This window comes from Pundamilia nyererei, unplaced genomic scaffold (genome assembly GCF_000239375.1).
Source record: "Pundamilia nyererei isolate P.nyererei 1_Seehausen unplaced genomic scaffold, PunNye1.0 scaffold00029, whole genome shotgun sequence".
Classification (NCBI taxonomy): Eukaryota; Metazoa; Chordata; class Actinopteri; order Cichliformes; family Cichlidae; genus Pundamilia; species Pundamilia nyererei.
Genome location: NW_005187430.1, coordinates 3,417,883 through 3,431,412, shown reverse-complemented (window position 1 = coordinate 3,431,412; position 13,530 = coordinate 3,417,883). Strand labels below are relative to the sequence as shown.

At 43.7% G+C, this 13,530-nt stretch overlaps 1 protein-coding gene across 3 annotated transcripts; it reads left to right on the top strand.

Annotated features, from left to right (window-relative positions):
• Nucleotides 1–834: 834 nt before the first annotated feature.
• Nucleotides 835–13,158, top strand: nsd2 (nuclear receptor binding SET domain protein 2). 3 transcript variants are annotated; one of them, XM_005728646.1, is made up of 22 exons: nt 835–979; nt 2,466–3,106; nt 3,320–3,488; nt 3,582–3,745; nt 4,139–4,372; nt 4,615–4,834; nt 5,234–5,340; nt 5,531–5,645; nt 5,779–5,894; nt 6,139–6,228; nt 6,325–6,451; nt 6,562–6,762; nt 7,305–7,484; nt 8,703–8,859; nt 8,963–9,165; nt 9,550–9,653; nt 10,058–10,327; nt 10,552–10,668; nt 10,996–11,137; nt 11,237–11,343; nt 11,448–11,646; nt 12,090–13,158. In XM_005728646.1, exons 2-22 carry the CDS (start codon nt 2,495–2,497, stop codon nt 12,392–12,394), a joined length of 3,939 nt encoding a protein of 1,312 aa, XP_005728703.1. In that variant the 5' UTR covers nt 835–979; nt 2,466–2,494; the 3' UTR covers nt 12,395–13,158. The 3 variants fall into 3 exon arrangements, with proteins under 3 accessions (XP_005728703.1, XP_005728704.1, XP_005728705.1); XM_005728647.1 differs by lacking the exon at nt 835–979 and adding an exon at nt 1,907–2,001; XM_005728648.1 differs by lacking the exon at nt 835–979 and adding an exon at nt 2,008–2,290.
• Nucleotides 13,159–13,530: the final 372 nt, after the last annotated feature.

Sequence of the window (13,530 nt, the reverse complement as noted above, 5' to 3'; positions counted from 1 at the left end):
CACACACACACACACACACACACACACATATATATATATATATATATAGTTTTATTTTGAAGGGCCGTTCTTGTTGTTAAATAGATTACTGTAAGTTTCGCGCCCCTTAGCACGCGCTGCTGGTACTGCATTTTTTTATGCTTGAATTTACAGCATGAGGCGCAAGTAAGCCTCGGGCCTATGCTCTGCCGTGTTGGTATTGGTTATCATAAAGCACTGATAAGGAATTTGGACAAAAATTGAATGTGAGCGGAGAGTTTCCCATTAAGCAGAATCACAGTGATGTGGCTGTAACAACCCTTCTTACAAAGGAATCACACAACTTTTCTTGCAAGTCTGTGATTTTGATTCTTTCTCTTTTTTAGGAACCAAACTAATTTTGATATTTAGAATAAACTTTTTCTCGATTAGCGTGAAGCGTTTGACGATTTTAAGCCACCCCTATGATTAGAGTCCAGCGAGACAATGTGCAGTTATTTCACAGCCATCATAGCCACCTCATACCTGCTATTCTAGGTTTTGCCTGTATAGTCATCTCATATTAGCTTGAGCACTTCAGCCACTCTGTCACTGTTATTGTCCATATTTGACACATTTTCGAGGGAAATCTTTGAAATTTGTATTTAAGTATCAAACACTAGGTATAATGTTGAACACTACACCACTGTTCATAAAGCAAACAAAGACTTATCCTGAATATATGCTGTAAAGATAAAAAGGGACGGGGAAATGTGAAATGTCATTAAAAAAAACAGACGGGAGACTCCGGGGTCAGCTACTTCCTACGGTTGTTTTTTTGAAAGGACCGGTTGGATCCTCGCTCTGCAGCCGACCAATCGGAAGTTAGTATTTTTCGCGCTGGTTGGCCTGAGAGTTTGAGTTTCCCGCAAGCTTTTGATTCGACTTGAATGAAATCCTTCGCTTTACATGATGAATACGGGTATTCTTTCCCTTTAACCACCGAGAGGAGATTCAGCAGGTAACTAGAAAGATGCTGTCTTTCATGTTATTGTCAATCCGGGAAAATCAAGCTGGTTGCGTTTTTGCTAGTGCAGTTATCCGGGTCGACCATCCATTTTAGCAAGAGATGACTTGCTAGTTAGCCATCTATGCTAACGTTAAATGTGCAGTTTGACTTGGCTTCAATGGTTCACTGGGGCTAGCTTTGGCTAGCACTGTTAGCTTTTTGAAACAAGCTGTCATGGCGCCTGCAAAATAAATTTAGAAGTGAAACAAAAGCAGAACATTTTAAACGATTTACCGGCAATGTGCAACTATGCCGCCACGTAGGTATTTGCCTATTTGGTTTAATCGGATAGCAAGTAAGCTGATGGCTTAAGCGTCTTGATGGCGGCTTTGTCTATTTGCTGGAATCCGGTGTAATGGCTGACTGTAGTGATGACAGAGATGCGGTTGTACGGTTGTATGAAAATGCTTGACCGCCTGTCCATGGATGTGATCCATGAGATTCCCTCATCGTGGCTTCCGCTTCAGGAAATAGCCAGGGCCTTTTTCTTGCATGACATTATAGAGAAGTCCGCTTGGCAAAATAGGTAGCCTACGCTCGCCGGCGGAACACTTTAACGTAACGCTAATGTTTAACGTACAGACGGAGCGCTCGTTAAAACCGCTTGCGTTAACGTTAAGACAGCTTCAGTCGTCCTGCAGTTACACTGCAACGAACGAGCACATTACTGTCACAGTGTAGGGCAATAGACAATATGGTTTAGCTTTGTACAAAGGGTGGTATGGATTAAATTCCAGCAATTATTCGCACTCCCAGTTGCATTGCTCTGTATGTCAGCTGCTTCCATTTCCGCGGCTTTTCTAGCCGGTAATGCGGTCGTTACGCGGCACAGCCAGCCGTCCGCTCATTGGACATTCGCTGCATGCGGTGGAGCCTGCAGGCTGATTCTCCATACTACTTTGCCACAGTCTGCAGCTAGCAGCTAGCAGCTAGCGAGTCATTTTCCAGGAGAAAGCCAACTTAAAATTATCGCGGTAAGAGGGTTTTCATGCCGCCAAGTGGGTTTCGTTCGCATGCATGGCTATAATCAAGGATAGGCTTGACCTGACCTCACTCTCATTAGTTGTTATTGGGTGGAGGATGAATAGATAAATGTATAGATATCGTTTCATTAAACACAGTTATTGCTGCTTCAGGCTTCTGGTCAATCGAGTCGCTCTACTTTCTTGTAAAAGCATCCGAAACTACAAGGCTAGAACATTCCGTGACAGGTGCAGTATTCTGTGTCCCCTCCCAGCTTTCTATTCAAGCTCGCTGGAGCAAGTGAGTGCCATTTTGTAAAATGTGTAACGTTATGCTTATTGGAGTCATGTCTCAGAATGCAGTTTAGCAAATTGAAAGAATCAGAAGCATACCCACACACAAATACTGGATAATATTGTTTTCTGATTCAACCTGTGGAATAAGACGTTTTTATGTGTCACTTGTTCCCTTGTAGCTCAGTGACCCTGGAGGGGGTTAGAAGTGATGGATAGCAAAGGTAGCTCCCTGCCTTCAATGCCCGAACCAGCCAATCCGATCAGCATGAAGCAACCACCGGAGTCCCTCAGTGTACGGAAAGGTCGAGGGGATATGAGTAGTGACCCGGCTATGCTAATGGACAAAGCTGCTGCACAGCTGGCTGCCACACTACAAGACAGCGTTCTTCAGAAGATGGCTGGCCATAACAACCACAGTCATGACAGGCTCAAAGACCTCACCTCCCGCATGCTCAACGGTGACCAAGACTCACTGCCCGAGCTTTGTACCCCTGAGCCACCTATGTTCAGGGGTGCCGAAGCGCCTGCCACAAATGGCACCCATCAGCACAACTGTACTCCTCACACTGAAGCTGAACTAACAGTAACGATACCCCAAGTAGTCACGCAGCCGTTATTTGAGCCATGTTGTGCCAATGGGACCAGTTTGGCCACAGCCGCTGAAGGTACTATATCTGGAACCGATGAGAGGCAGGATATAAAGAAAAGGAGGGGGCGAACTGTCAAACCAAATCCTCAAACAAACTTAAATCCCTCTGACATCCAAGTGGAGCCTCCTGGCCACACAAACATTGTGGAGGGAACTGAAGAGACAGATGAGGTTTTACTTTTATTCTTACCTTTTTAAGTGCTACTTAACCCCTTTGTGCAGTGTAGTATACTGCAATATGCTGAGAGATGGTACAGTTAATTTAACAGACTGTATTACATTAAAAGTAGAACATTTTCAGCTATTAACGATGTGTTGGGAAAATGATCATTTCTTACAAAAGTTTGTATTTATTGAGTAACTGTCTTTCTTTCTCTTGTGCAGCCTGAGAACAGGTCGGAGTTGAAAGAGGAAGTAAAGGAACCGGCTCCTTTGCTGAGCCGCTTCTCCGTTGGGGATCTGGTTTGGACAAAGGTGTCAGGATACCCCTGGTGGCCCTGCATGGTGACCACAGACCCAGAACTGAACCATCACTTTAAACAGAAACAGAAAAGTGAGAAACTCACGGCCACCTGCACGATTTTAACATGTCCTGGAAAATTGATTTATGGTTTTATTGATTTGTGCATTTATTGTTTTTCAACAGCCAATGGGAGGTCAGGTCTCCTTTACCACGTGCAGTATTTTGGAGATGCCCCAGAGAGAGGCTACATCTTTGAGAAGAACATGGTGTCCTTCACTGGTGAGGATCAATACCAAGAGCTTAGTCGGAGCAACAAACAGCCGGCCTCCCGTATCAACCATAAAAAGGTATGTCTGCTGCTGCCGCCGTCTTTTGGTCTTTTCCCCTCTATGTGCCGTCTCTGTGTGTTGGCTGTGTAGCAAATGTGGTGTGCCGTTATGAGAAACATGTTACTTTGACGCAGTTTTGAAACCCTGAATTTCCTCAAACTGTTTTGTTAGTTTCACTTTATTCAGGTTTGGGGTTTAGAAAATCTTTTATCACTTCATTACAAAACCAGTCTTAATTCCACTTAGAGCTCTTTTACTCACAAACAAAATGCTAACAAAGAAATTATGTCTGCATCTCATAAGTTTGTGGGAAGAGGCTTTTTTTTTTTCTCTCCTCAGAGTTGTAAGGTTGAATATCACTGCTGTAATGTGTCACCTGTAACTTGGCTCATTCCTCTACTTGTCCCACAGACAACTCCCTCTGTGCCGCGTAAACTCCAGGCTCAGTGGAACATGGGCATCATTCAGGCCAAGGAGGCACTCGACATGTCTCTGGATGCTCGCATGGCCAACTTTGGATTTCTGTATGACGACGACGGGCCTCATCTGAACCTCCACATCTTGGAGAAGTTAAAGCCGGAACAAAGCAACAAGCTGAACCAGAAAGCAGAGAATAGGCTTAGCCCAGATCTCCCCCTCCAACCGGTGGGTACTGCCACTCTGTCACAATTTGTTCCACAAACAATACAAAAGCTCGATTTTTATGCTGGTGTAAAAGAAATGATAAACCTGAATCATCAGATTGTTGAAACCTAAAACAGAGAGCTGTGCTGATCTGTGATTAGTCAGTATTTTAACTGTAAGTTCTTAGAAATGCTGTTTTAAGCGCATGTTCTTAAGATGTGTAATACTGTAATCATGCATTAAACAACATTTGTTTTCTGCAGAATTCCTCAAAATCTGTATCAGGTAAACAAGGTAAACCAGTTGTACCTCAGAAGAAAAAGAGAATATCCAAGCAGGGTCACTCTCCCACCAAGACAGCGAGGAGAAAGAAAACGTCTGCAGCGGACAACACTTCTGAGCCCGTGAAGAAGGGGAAAACAAAGGAGGTCTCTTCAACAAATGATGTTTCAGAAGTGGCCTCACTTCCAGTTTCAGTTCCAGGTTGGTTGAAAGTTGAAGACCTCGCAGCAGATTAACTGACCACTAATTGAGTTTTGGCCGAATTTGACCTTAGCTGGCGTATAATTACCAAAGCTGTGGAGTGTCATGCTTTAAACTGCTTCTTGTGACTAATAGAAAAGCAGAGTGGCTGGTTTATGGCAACCTGTTTATCATCAGGAGGCTGAAGCTTAAAAACGCTGCAAAGTTTTTAGCAGGAGCCACTGATGTTACAGGGACTGAAAGTATGCTAGCGCTAAAATGACCACAACAGTCGTGCATGTAGCAAAGGTCAAGGCAGCTTCTGTATTATTCCTAAATTCATTTTAATTTAATAAAATGTAAAACGAGTCATTGGAAGGAAGCCAACCAAGCTGACATTCATTTTCTTTTTCTTTTTAGTGAAAAAGGAGCGAAAGAAGAAGAAAAGGCTGTTAACAGATGCTGTGGCAGAAGAGGATCAGCAGTCTAACAAGAGATCCAAACCAAGCAAAGATGCTCAAAAACAGGTGAGTTTCTTTGTGAGTCCCAAGTCTAAGAATTTTTTAACACTTTGTTCAGAAGAAACTTTTCCCTGGAGAAACTGAATTATTCTCTTGGCATGTTTGAATGCTGAAAACGCAACATGTTTTGTATCTAACATGGACATTAAGCGCTTTGTGATAAACAACATACTGAGCAAACGTTTGCCTTTTTCAGGCTTCAACTTCAGAAGGACCGGTGAAAAAGCGGAGAAGGTGGACAAAGAAAACCGACGTAAAGGATGCAAAAGAACCCAGGAAACATCTGAAGAAGTCAAAAAGTCCCCTGACTGGTAAAAAAAAAAAAAAATTATATTACTCTGTATTTGTTTGACTGCTCTTTTAAATTCACATCTTTGTGGATTTGTGGCGTCTTAGCTGCTTTGAGTCTTAAAGTTAAAGTCCAGATCATTTGATGGTACACAGATGACAAAGAGGCAGAGAAACCAAAGCGCAAGAGAAAAAGGAAACAGGATGGAATGAATCAGGCCACACCCTCCAAGGCAAAGAAGAGGCGTTCCTCCCCGTGTCCTGATCCCGAGGTGAGGGGATGTAACCGCTGATGGTACTAATGTGAAAAGGTTTCTCCAGTAATTCAAGTTGTTTTCATGATTGACGTTTCTTTTTGTCTTTGTTCTTTATAGAGAGGTCAGCCATGTTGGCAATTAGTTTAGCTCAGCTCGTTAGTCAGATGAGAAGCAAATTTAGAGGCTTTAGTGTGAATGGTACAACTGTAGCTAACTGGCATTGTCTTATTCAGAGTTCATCACACGTTGTTTGCTGCAGGGTTCTGGGAGTGAAGGACGCCCTGAATCTCCGAGTGACAGCTTAGACGGGACAAAGAAGGGTGAACGCAAAAAAGAGTTTGTCTGTCAGGTACGTCTGCTGTTTGTTTCGAAACGAGTCGGTATTAAAGCTCACTCAGTTCGCTCAGCTGTAGTTTAAATCTGTGTGGGTGTGTTTTTCCTCTAGATGTGTGAGCAGGCTGGTGAGGACCTGGTGCCCTGTGAGGGTCAGTGCTGCGGGATGTTCCACCTCCACTGTCTCGATCAGACTCTCAAACCTGACGACAAGCTGTTGTGTCAGGAGTGTAGCACAGGTGAGCAGAACAGAGGCTGCGTTAATAGTGGAGCAGAAGGAGACCGTTTATGGTAACACAATAATTCTGTTCCCGTTGCCGATTCTTTCTTCTCTGTTTCTTCTCTTTAGGAATTCACTCGTGTTTCATTTGTAAGAAGTTGGAGGGTGAGGTCCGGCGCTGCCACGTCCCACACTGCGGCAAATTTTACCACGAAGCGTGTGTCCGCCTCAACACCCTCACGGTGTTTGACAACAAGGGCTTCCGGTGCCCGCTACACACCTGCCTGAGCTGCCACTACGGCTGCCGCACAAAGCACAAGTCCAACAAAGGTAGGCTCTCATCAGGACATTTTAGCTCACGGAGGCGGAGTTTGGTGTATTTGTAAAATTTGTACGTGAAGGCAATTATAAAATGTTGGTTTCCTTGATTCTGAACCTCGTACCAGTTAATTAACTAGTATTACTGTGTTACTTGGAAAGTTGATATTAGTACAATTGATTGATTTCTGTTGCAGGTTTGGTCTTATTTGAATTAAAGTGTTATAACAGTGTCATTAAGAAAGTCTTAAATGTAAGACTTTGCCTTGCTTATTTGTAGAAGCCCAGTTATCTCCAGTCTGTAACAGTTATCACTTTATTTAAAACTGCAGTTTCATGTCAAATGGTTTATGACTAACCTTTCACAGGAATAAACAAGTAAGTGAATACCTGCCACTTCTGTTTGAGGTCATCGGTTATCAGTAGAGCCCTTGTCCGTGTTTACAAAGGTATCCATTCAGGGTTTCGTTTGTGCCCTTCTGGCGCTTTGGGTCACCGAGTTCACTGACTTCGCCGTATGTTTGTGTAACCTGGTCCCGCTCTCTGCGCTGCAGGCAGGTTGATGCGATGCCTTCGATGCCCAGTAGCGTACCACATCGGCGATCAGTGTGTGGCTGCAGGAAGTGAGATGATCACCAACACTGCCATCATCTGCACCAACCACTTCAACGCCAAGAAGGGCTACAGCCACCACAGCCATGTCAATGTCAGCTGGTGCTTCGTCTGCTCCAAAGGTTCGCAGCAGCTGCTCACCTCTTCACACACGGCTGTTACTAAAAGCTCCAGACTGATTGGTTTTAAGAGACTTGTATGCACTTAAAATTAAACATCGTACTAGTCAGTTTTATATAAAGCTACTTTTCAGTACTGAATGACATATTTATAGCTCACTAAACCTCTCTTAAACTTCAAATGTCAAATGTGGAGCCATTAATCTCCCAGGCTGCTATTACTGAAAATCAGAAAATGTTGAACTGCAGCAGCTCAAGTGTTTTTTCCCTTCCCTTTCCCTCAGCCAGTTTTGACGTGTTGCTGTGTGGGAGTGTGTGAGATGAGCGGACTGAAACAGAAAGAAAGTTTCTTTATTAGCTACAATATTATATCCTGCAGAAAAGTCTCACTAGCTATTTTCACATATCTCAGTTTCACAACCCAAACAGAAATGAAGCTATATGCTCTGTTTCAGGCTATATTAACAAGTGTGTACGTAGCAGCTTTCTTTAGCTGAGACTCAAGCTAAACATTGGTTTTAATGTGCGTTTTTTATAAATCAGCACAGTACAGATTATACTTTGAGACTTCTTTTACAGTGTTAAAGACCTGGATGATTTCTACTTTCCTGCTTCTAAATTCAGATAAAACAGGTTATTTGTACCCAGCCTTAAAAATCCTTAGAATTCCTGTCTAACCAGATACTTAATCACTTAAGCCTGCATAATTGAAATAATTGTTGGTCGGGATGTGTCCTTCCCCATGCTCATTAAACAGATATGTGGGAAAAGTATTTGTGCAGTTGGAAACATGCTTTCTCAAAGCGATGGTGAAAAACGACTTCAGTTCAAAATGCTGCAGCGAGAGTACTGACTAGAAAGCGAGAGCTGGCTTGTCTTCATTGGCTCCTTCACCTCACGTAAAAGGTCTTGAATAATTTAAAACTAGAATGGGGGGTGCCGGCTTCAGCTCTGGTTCCCTCTTCTGTGGAACCGGCTCCCAGTTTGGATTCAGGGGACAGAAACCTTCTCAACTTTATGGATTCAAACTTTCCTTTTTGATCAGGTGACTCTAAACCATCCTTTAAATATGCTGCAGTAAGGTTGGGCTTGTCATCCTACAATTTATTGCACCTTGAGGCCACTGCTGTGAACTGGCGGTACATAAATAAAATGTAATTGAATTTGTAAGTAAGCATCTAAAGGACTGGTCGCCCATCTAAAGGTGTCCTTGTGTTGCAGGGGGACAGCTGTTGTGCTGTGAGTCCTGCCCGGCAGCTTTTCACCCTGACTGCCTGAATATCGCTATGCCGGATGGGAGCTGGTTCTGCAACGACTGCCGAGCCGGAAAGAAACCCAAGTACAGGGACATCATCTGGGTCAAACTGGGAACATACCGGTAAGGGAACTGGATGCAAGGGTATCTTTTTACCTTTCATATCTTTGCGCTAAATCGGTAAGTTATACATTTGTTGCTTCTATCTTTCTCTTGTCCTCCTGAGATGGTGGCCAGCAGAGATCCACCACCCAAGAAACATTCCCACCAACATCCAGCATCTTCGACACGAGATCGGAGAGTTCCCAGTCTTCTTCTTTGGCTCCAAGGATTATTTCTGGACTCACCAGGGCAGAGTATTTCCATACATGGAAGGCGACAGGGGAAGCAAACATCAGAGGAATGGAATTGGCAAAGTCTTCAAGAATGGTGAAGATCTCCTCTACTGTCTGCATGCTTTAAATGTTTTCCCTAATTAAGTAATTACTCAGTTTAAAAAAAAAAAAAAACAACTTAAAGGCCATCATACCAATCAGATTTGGTTTCAAGCCACTCATCATTATAAAAAAGCTTCTCTTTTCAAGCTTTGTGTTAACAGAAGTAATTAAATGGTGGGTTTTTGCCAAAAGCTGCAGCTTCCACATTAACGTCTTCAGGTTTTAATGCTTTATAAAAACACAGACAAGCTCAACTGGACATGAAAGCCATTTTCTGGATTTTTGTAATGTAACAGATGCTGTCATAATTACAACAAACACAATGTGTATTTTTAGCTCGATGTGCTCATACTCTGTTCTGTTTTGTCTTCCTCAGCTCTGCTGGAGGCCGAAACTCGATTTAAGGAGATAAAGATAAAGCGAGAGGCTAAGGAAGCGCAGGAGAACAGCCGTAAACCTCCCCCATATAAATTTATCAAGGTGTGAAATGTTATGTCTAAGCACCGGTCCACAAGCACAGAGTTACATGAATGGAATTTTAGGATTTTCATAAACAGTTTGTGTGTTTTTATGTGGACAAGGAAAATTCAAACGTTCGTCTTGCCGTGTTTGATTTTGTTTGTAGACTGCTGATTGGTGTCAGTTTTACATTTTCATGTTGTTAGAGATCTTTCAAAATAAAAGCAGAAAATTTGTCCATTTAAAAACAAAAAGAATGGCTGTTTATGAGTTGATGTAGCTTAAATGCACCTGTGCGTGTAAGGTGTGCTGCATCTTAAAAATGAGTGAATGATGAACTTTGCTTTTCCGTAATGGGGTATGAAGCATGTTCTTTCACATTTTTATTTTGTTATAAAAAAAAAATTATCTCCCCCCCCCCTTAGGTCAACAAACCTGTCGGCAAGGTTCAGGTGTACACCGCAGACATTTCTGAGATCCCCAAATGTAACTGCAAGCCATCTGGCGAGCGGCCGTGTGGGTTTGAGTCGGAGTGCTTGAACCGCATGCTGCAATACGAGTGCCACCCTCAGGTGTGTCCCAGTGGGGAGCGCTGCTGTAACCAGGACTTCACCAAACGTCTGTATCCAGAGACCAAGATTATCAAGACCCCCGGCAAAGGTTGGGGCCTGATCTGCCTGCGCGACATCAAGAAGGTGAGAAGCTTTCTTGCATTGACGTGTTCTTGCTTGAAGTATTTTATTTGTTCATTTCATTAAAACTGCTTAAAGATGCTGCCCGTGAAAGCTCAGGGCCTGTATTCATCATGACGTTGCCCAAAAATACTCACGCTGTAGCTCTGCAGACCCGCCCAGATTACACAAGTAACACGATATCTCTGGTTTCTGGTCTGATTGGTTTCTGATCGTTTCTCGAACAGGGTGAGTTTGTGAACGAGTACATTGGAGAGCTGATCGACGAGGAGGAGTGCAGGGCGAGAATCAAATACGCCCATGAAAACAACATAACCGACTTCTACATGCTCACCATCGACAAGGTTGGTACCGACCGCTTATCGAGAAAGCCCAGCACGCCCTGCGGGTGGGCTGTTTGTGCTCCTCACAGTGTTAGGGTGCCGACTTCTCGGTAGCGGTGCCATTTCCATGGGGAGCTAGATCAACAGATTGGTATTGCATTGGGAATGTTGCATGACAGACAGCTGTAACATTACAGTAGTCAATACTACAAATACTACAAATGCAACTCGACTGCAAAATTTGTTAAATGGGAAATGGAAGTGTAGCTGGGTTGTGGATGTGCATCAGTTATAAACTGTTCAGGTGCTGCAAATGACTGACTGTGGCCATCTGTTTGTGACGGTAAGGACCGAATCATCGACGCTGGCCCGAAAGGAAACTACTCTCGCTTCATGAACCACAGCTGTCAGCCCAACTGTGAGACACAGAAGTGGACGGTGAATGGTGACACGCGTGTCGGCCTGTTCGCCGTCTGCGACATCCCAGCAGGTGAGAGACATTTGACTGCAAGTTTAGTCTTAAATTTAAGCAATAAATATGCTCTTATAGTATATTCTTTAATCTGTTTTTGTTTTTTCTCTATCACAGGCACCGAGTTGACTTTTAACTACAACCTGGATTGTCTCGGCAACGAGAAGACCGTGTGCCGCTGCGGCGCGCCCAACTGCAGCGGATTTCTTGGTGACCGACCGAAGGTGAGCTTCCAAATCCAAACCAATTCAGTGCAAATCGATTGAGGAGCACTAAACTGCTTTGGTGAAGTTCCATAAGTTTGCTCACCTCTGCATTTCCTCTGTAGAACTCAAATGGCCAAACAGCTGAGCCAAAAGGAAAGAGGTTGAAGAGAAAGTATAAAAAGAGGAAATCGGAGGGAAAGAAAAAATCTGAGGACGAGTGTTTCCGCTGTGGAGACGGAGGGCAGCTGGTGCTCTGCGACAAGAAGACCTGCACCAAAGCTTATCACCTGTCCTGCCTGAACCTCACCAAGAGACCGTTCGGTAAGACTCCACAGACAGTCTGAATGCATCTGTTTATGCTATGTTAACTCCCTGTTATTATTACTCACAAATTACATGGCAGCAAGCAAACTTCACATCAAACGAGTCTGAACTAAATGAGTCAAAACCAGGCTTTCAGAGAGGAGGGAGTCTGTTTACCCCCAGGAAAGTTGCTGCACCTGGTGACTAATCACTAAGTTTGCAGTGGAGATGGAAATAGAGAGCTTCACTGCTTCCAGCATAAAAGGAGAAATGGGCTTCGGCTGCCTATTTCTTTAATCCTTCTTTTTCATTTGTTTTTAGCTGTTTTTACAATAATGTGTTTTGTTTAATCAAAATTGATGCCTCTCGCAATGTTAAGGCCCCACATGGGCACCGTGAGGCTGTTCTTTGATGAGATGTAACTGACTGAGCTCTAGTGAAAGTGTCGTGGCTCTCCACAGGCCGCTGGGACTGCCCCTGGCATCACTGTGACGTCTGTGGGAAAAACTCTGAAGCCTTCTGCCAACTCTGCCCCAACTCTTTCTGCAAGGCTCACCAGGAGGGGGCGCTGCGTCCCTGGCCCCCCACAGGACAGCTGTGTTGTATGGAGCACGAAGAGCTGGAGGGAGGCGACAGCCACACCCAGGATATCGACTCGGAGACGAAAACTGCCGCCACCGTCAGTCGTTCCTCTAAAAGCTCCAAGAAGGCGGAGGGAGCAGAGGGCAAAACAAAGGGCTCCAAGAGAAAAGCCGCAGACACCTGAAGTGACCTTTCACAGAGCCAAAAACACCAAACCAGACTCGGGCCCCCTTCTTCCCCATCCACATATAGTGTTTTCACAGGAACCAAGGCACTGTACATCGTTGTTATCAGGGAAAGCTGCTGATCTCTCACATGCTCAGCAATGGCTCATCGCTCAAGAGTCTTTTTGTTTTTTTTACCTTTGAAATTTTCAGGCTTTTTTTGTTTTGTTTGTTTTTCCCCTCTCCCCCCGTCTCGTCTGCATTGAGGCGAAACATCTGTGGTGAAGCACAAATCAGCAGAGCAAGCACAGGTCCGGACACTCATTCCTCCAGAAACCAAACAGCCTCTCATCTTACTGTCAGCTTGTTGGTTCGTTTTTCCTCGTGTATATAACAGAAGAAATGAGCTGGCGTCTGCATTAACGCTGATCCAGCCAGGACTGAAACCAAGTGCCAGTGTCACCGTCTAACTTGAACCTCAGTCGGGCCCCCTCCTCTCACTCAACACGGATTATCTTGAACAGCAGAGTTTTATAGCTTATATCTATATGTGTATATCGAAGACCAAAAGTATAATTACTGGAGTAGTGTAAGACATCACACAGGTTGCCAAATGGATTGTTTTTATTTTTATATATAGTATATATATATGCCAGATGTAATATGGAACACCAAGACACTATGGATAGGCGTCAGATGACCTCTTTTGTTTTTGTAGCCATAGATGACCTGTAACTGTAGACGTGTGCTGTTGTTTTTGTTGTAGCTCAGTTTGAACTTTTTTTTTTTTTTTTGAATAATTTTATGATTTCTTTTTTTTTATTTGAGTTTATTTGTGAAACAAAGATGTTGAACAGTGTGAAGCATGTCCAGTAAACGAGGGATTACAGAAGGTATTAAAAACGAGAGCAGTCTGAAAACTGCCCTGTGACTTGAAAAAACAACAACAACAAAAAAACACTACTTGGAGGATTTCCAGGTCTTAAATACTCTGTTCGATGATGAGCCACATTCTCGAAGGAATGACGGTGACTTTTCGGGTCAGTTCAGAGTCCTTAAGGTGCTCTCTCTCTGTCTTTTTTTAAAATATCCACTGTAGTGTCTGATATCTGATCTCCGCAGATTTTAGGCTGGAGATATAATAATGCTGTCTGAA

Coding starts and splice junctions, on each gene's coding strand:
- nsd2 (XM_005728646.1), top strand. CDS start 2,495: ATGGATAGCAAAGGTAGCTCCCTGCCTTCAATGCCCGAACCAGCCAAT. Junction 7,485..8,702: donor GTGCTTCGTCTGCTCCAAAG/GTTCGCAGCAGC, acceptor CTTGTGTTGCAG/GGGGACAGCTGTTGTGCTGT. Junction 10,328..10,551: donor GCCTGCGCGACATCAAGAAG/GTGAGAAGCTTT, acceptor TTTCTCGAACAG/GGTGAGTTTGTGAACGAGTA.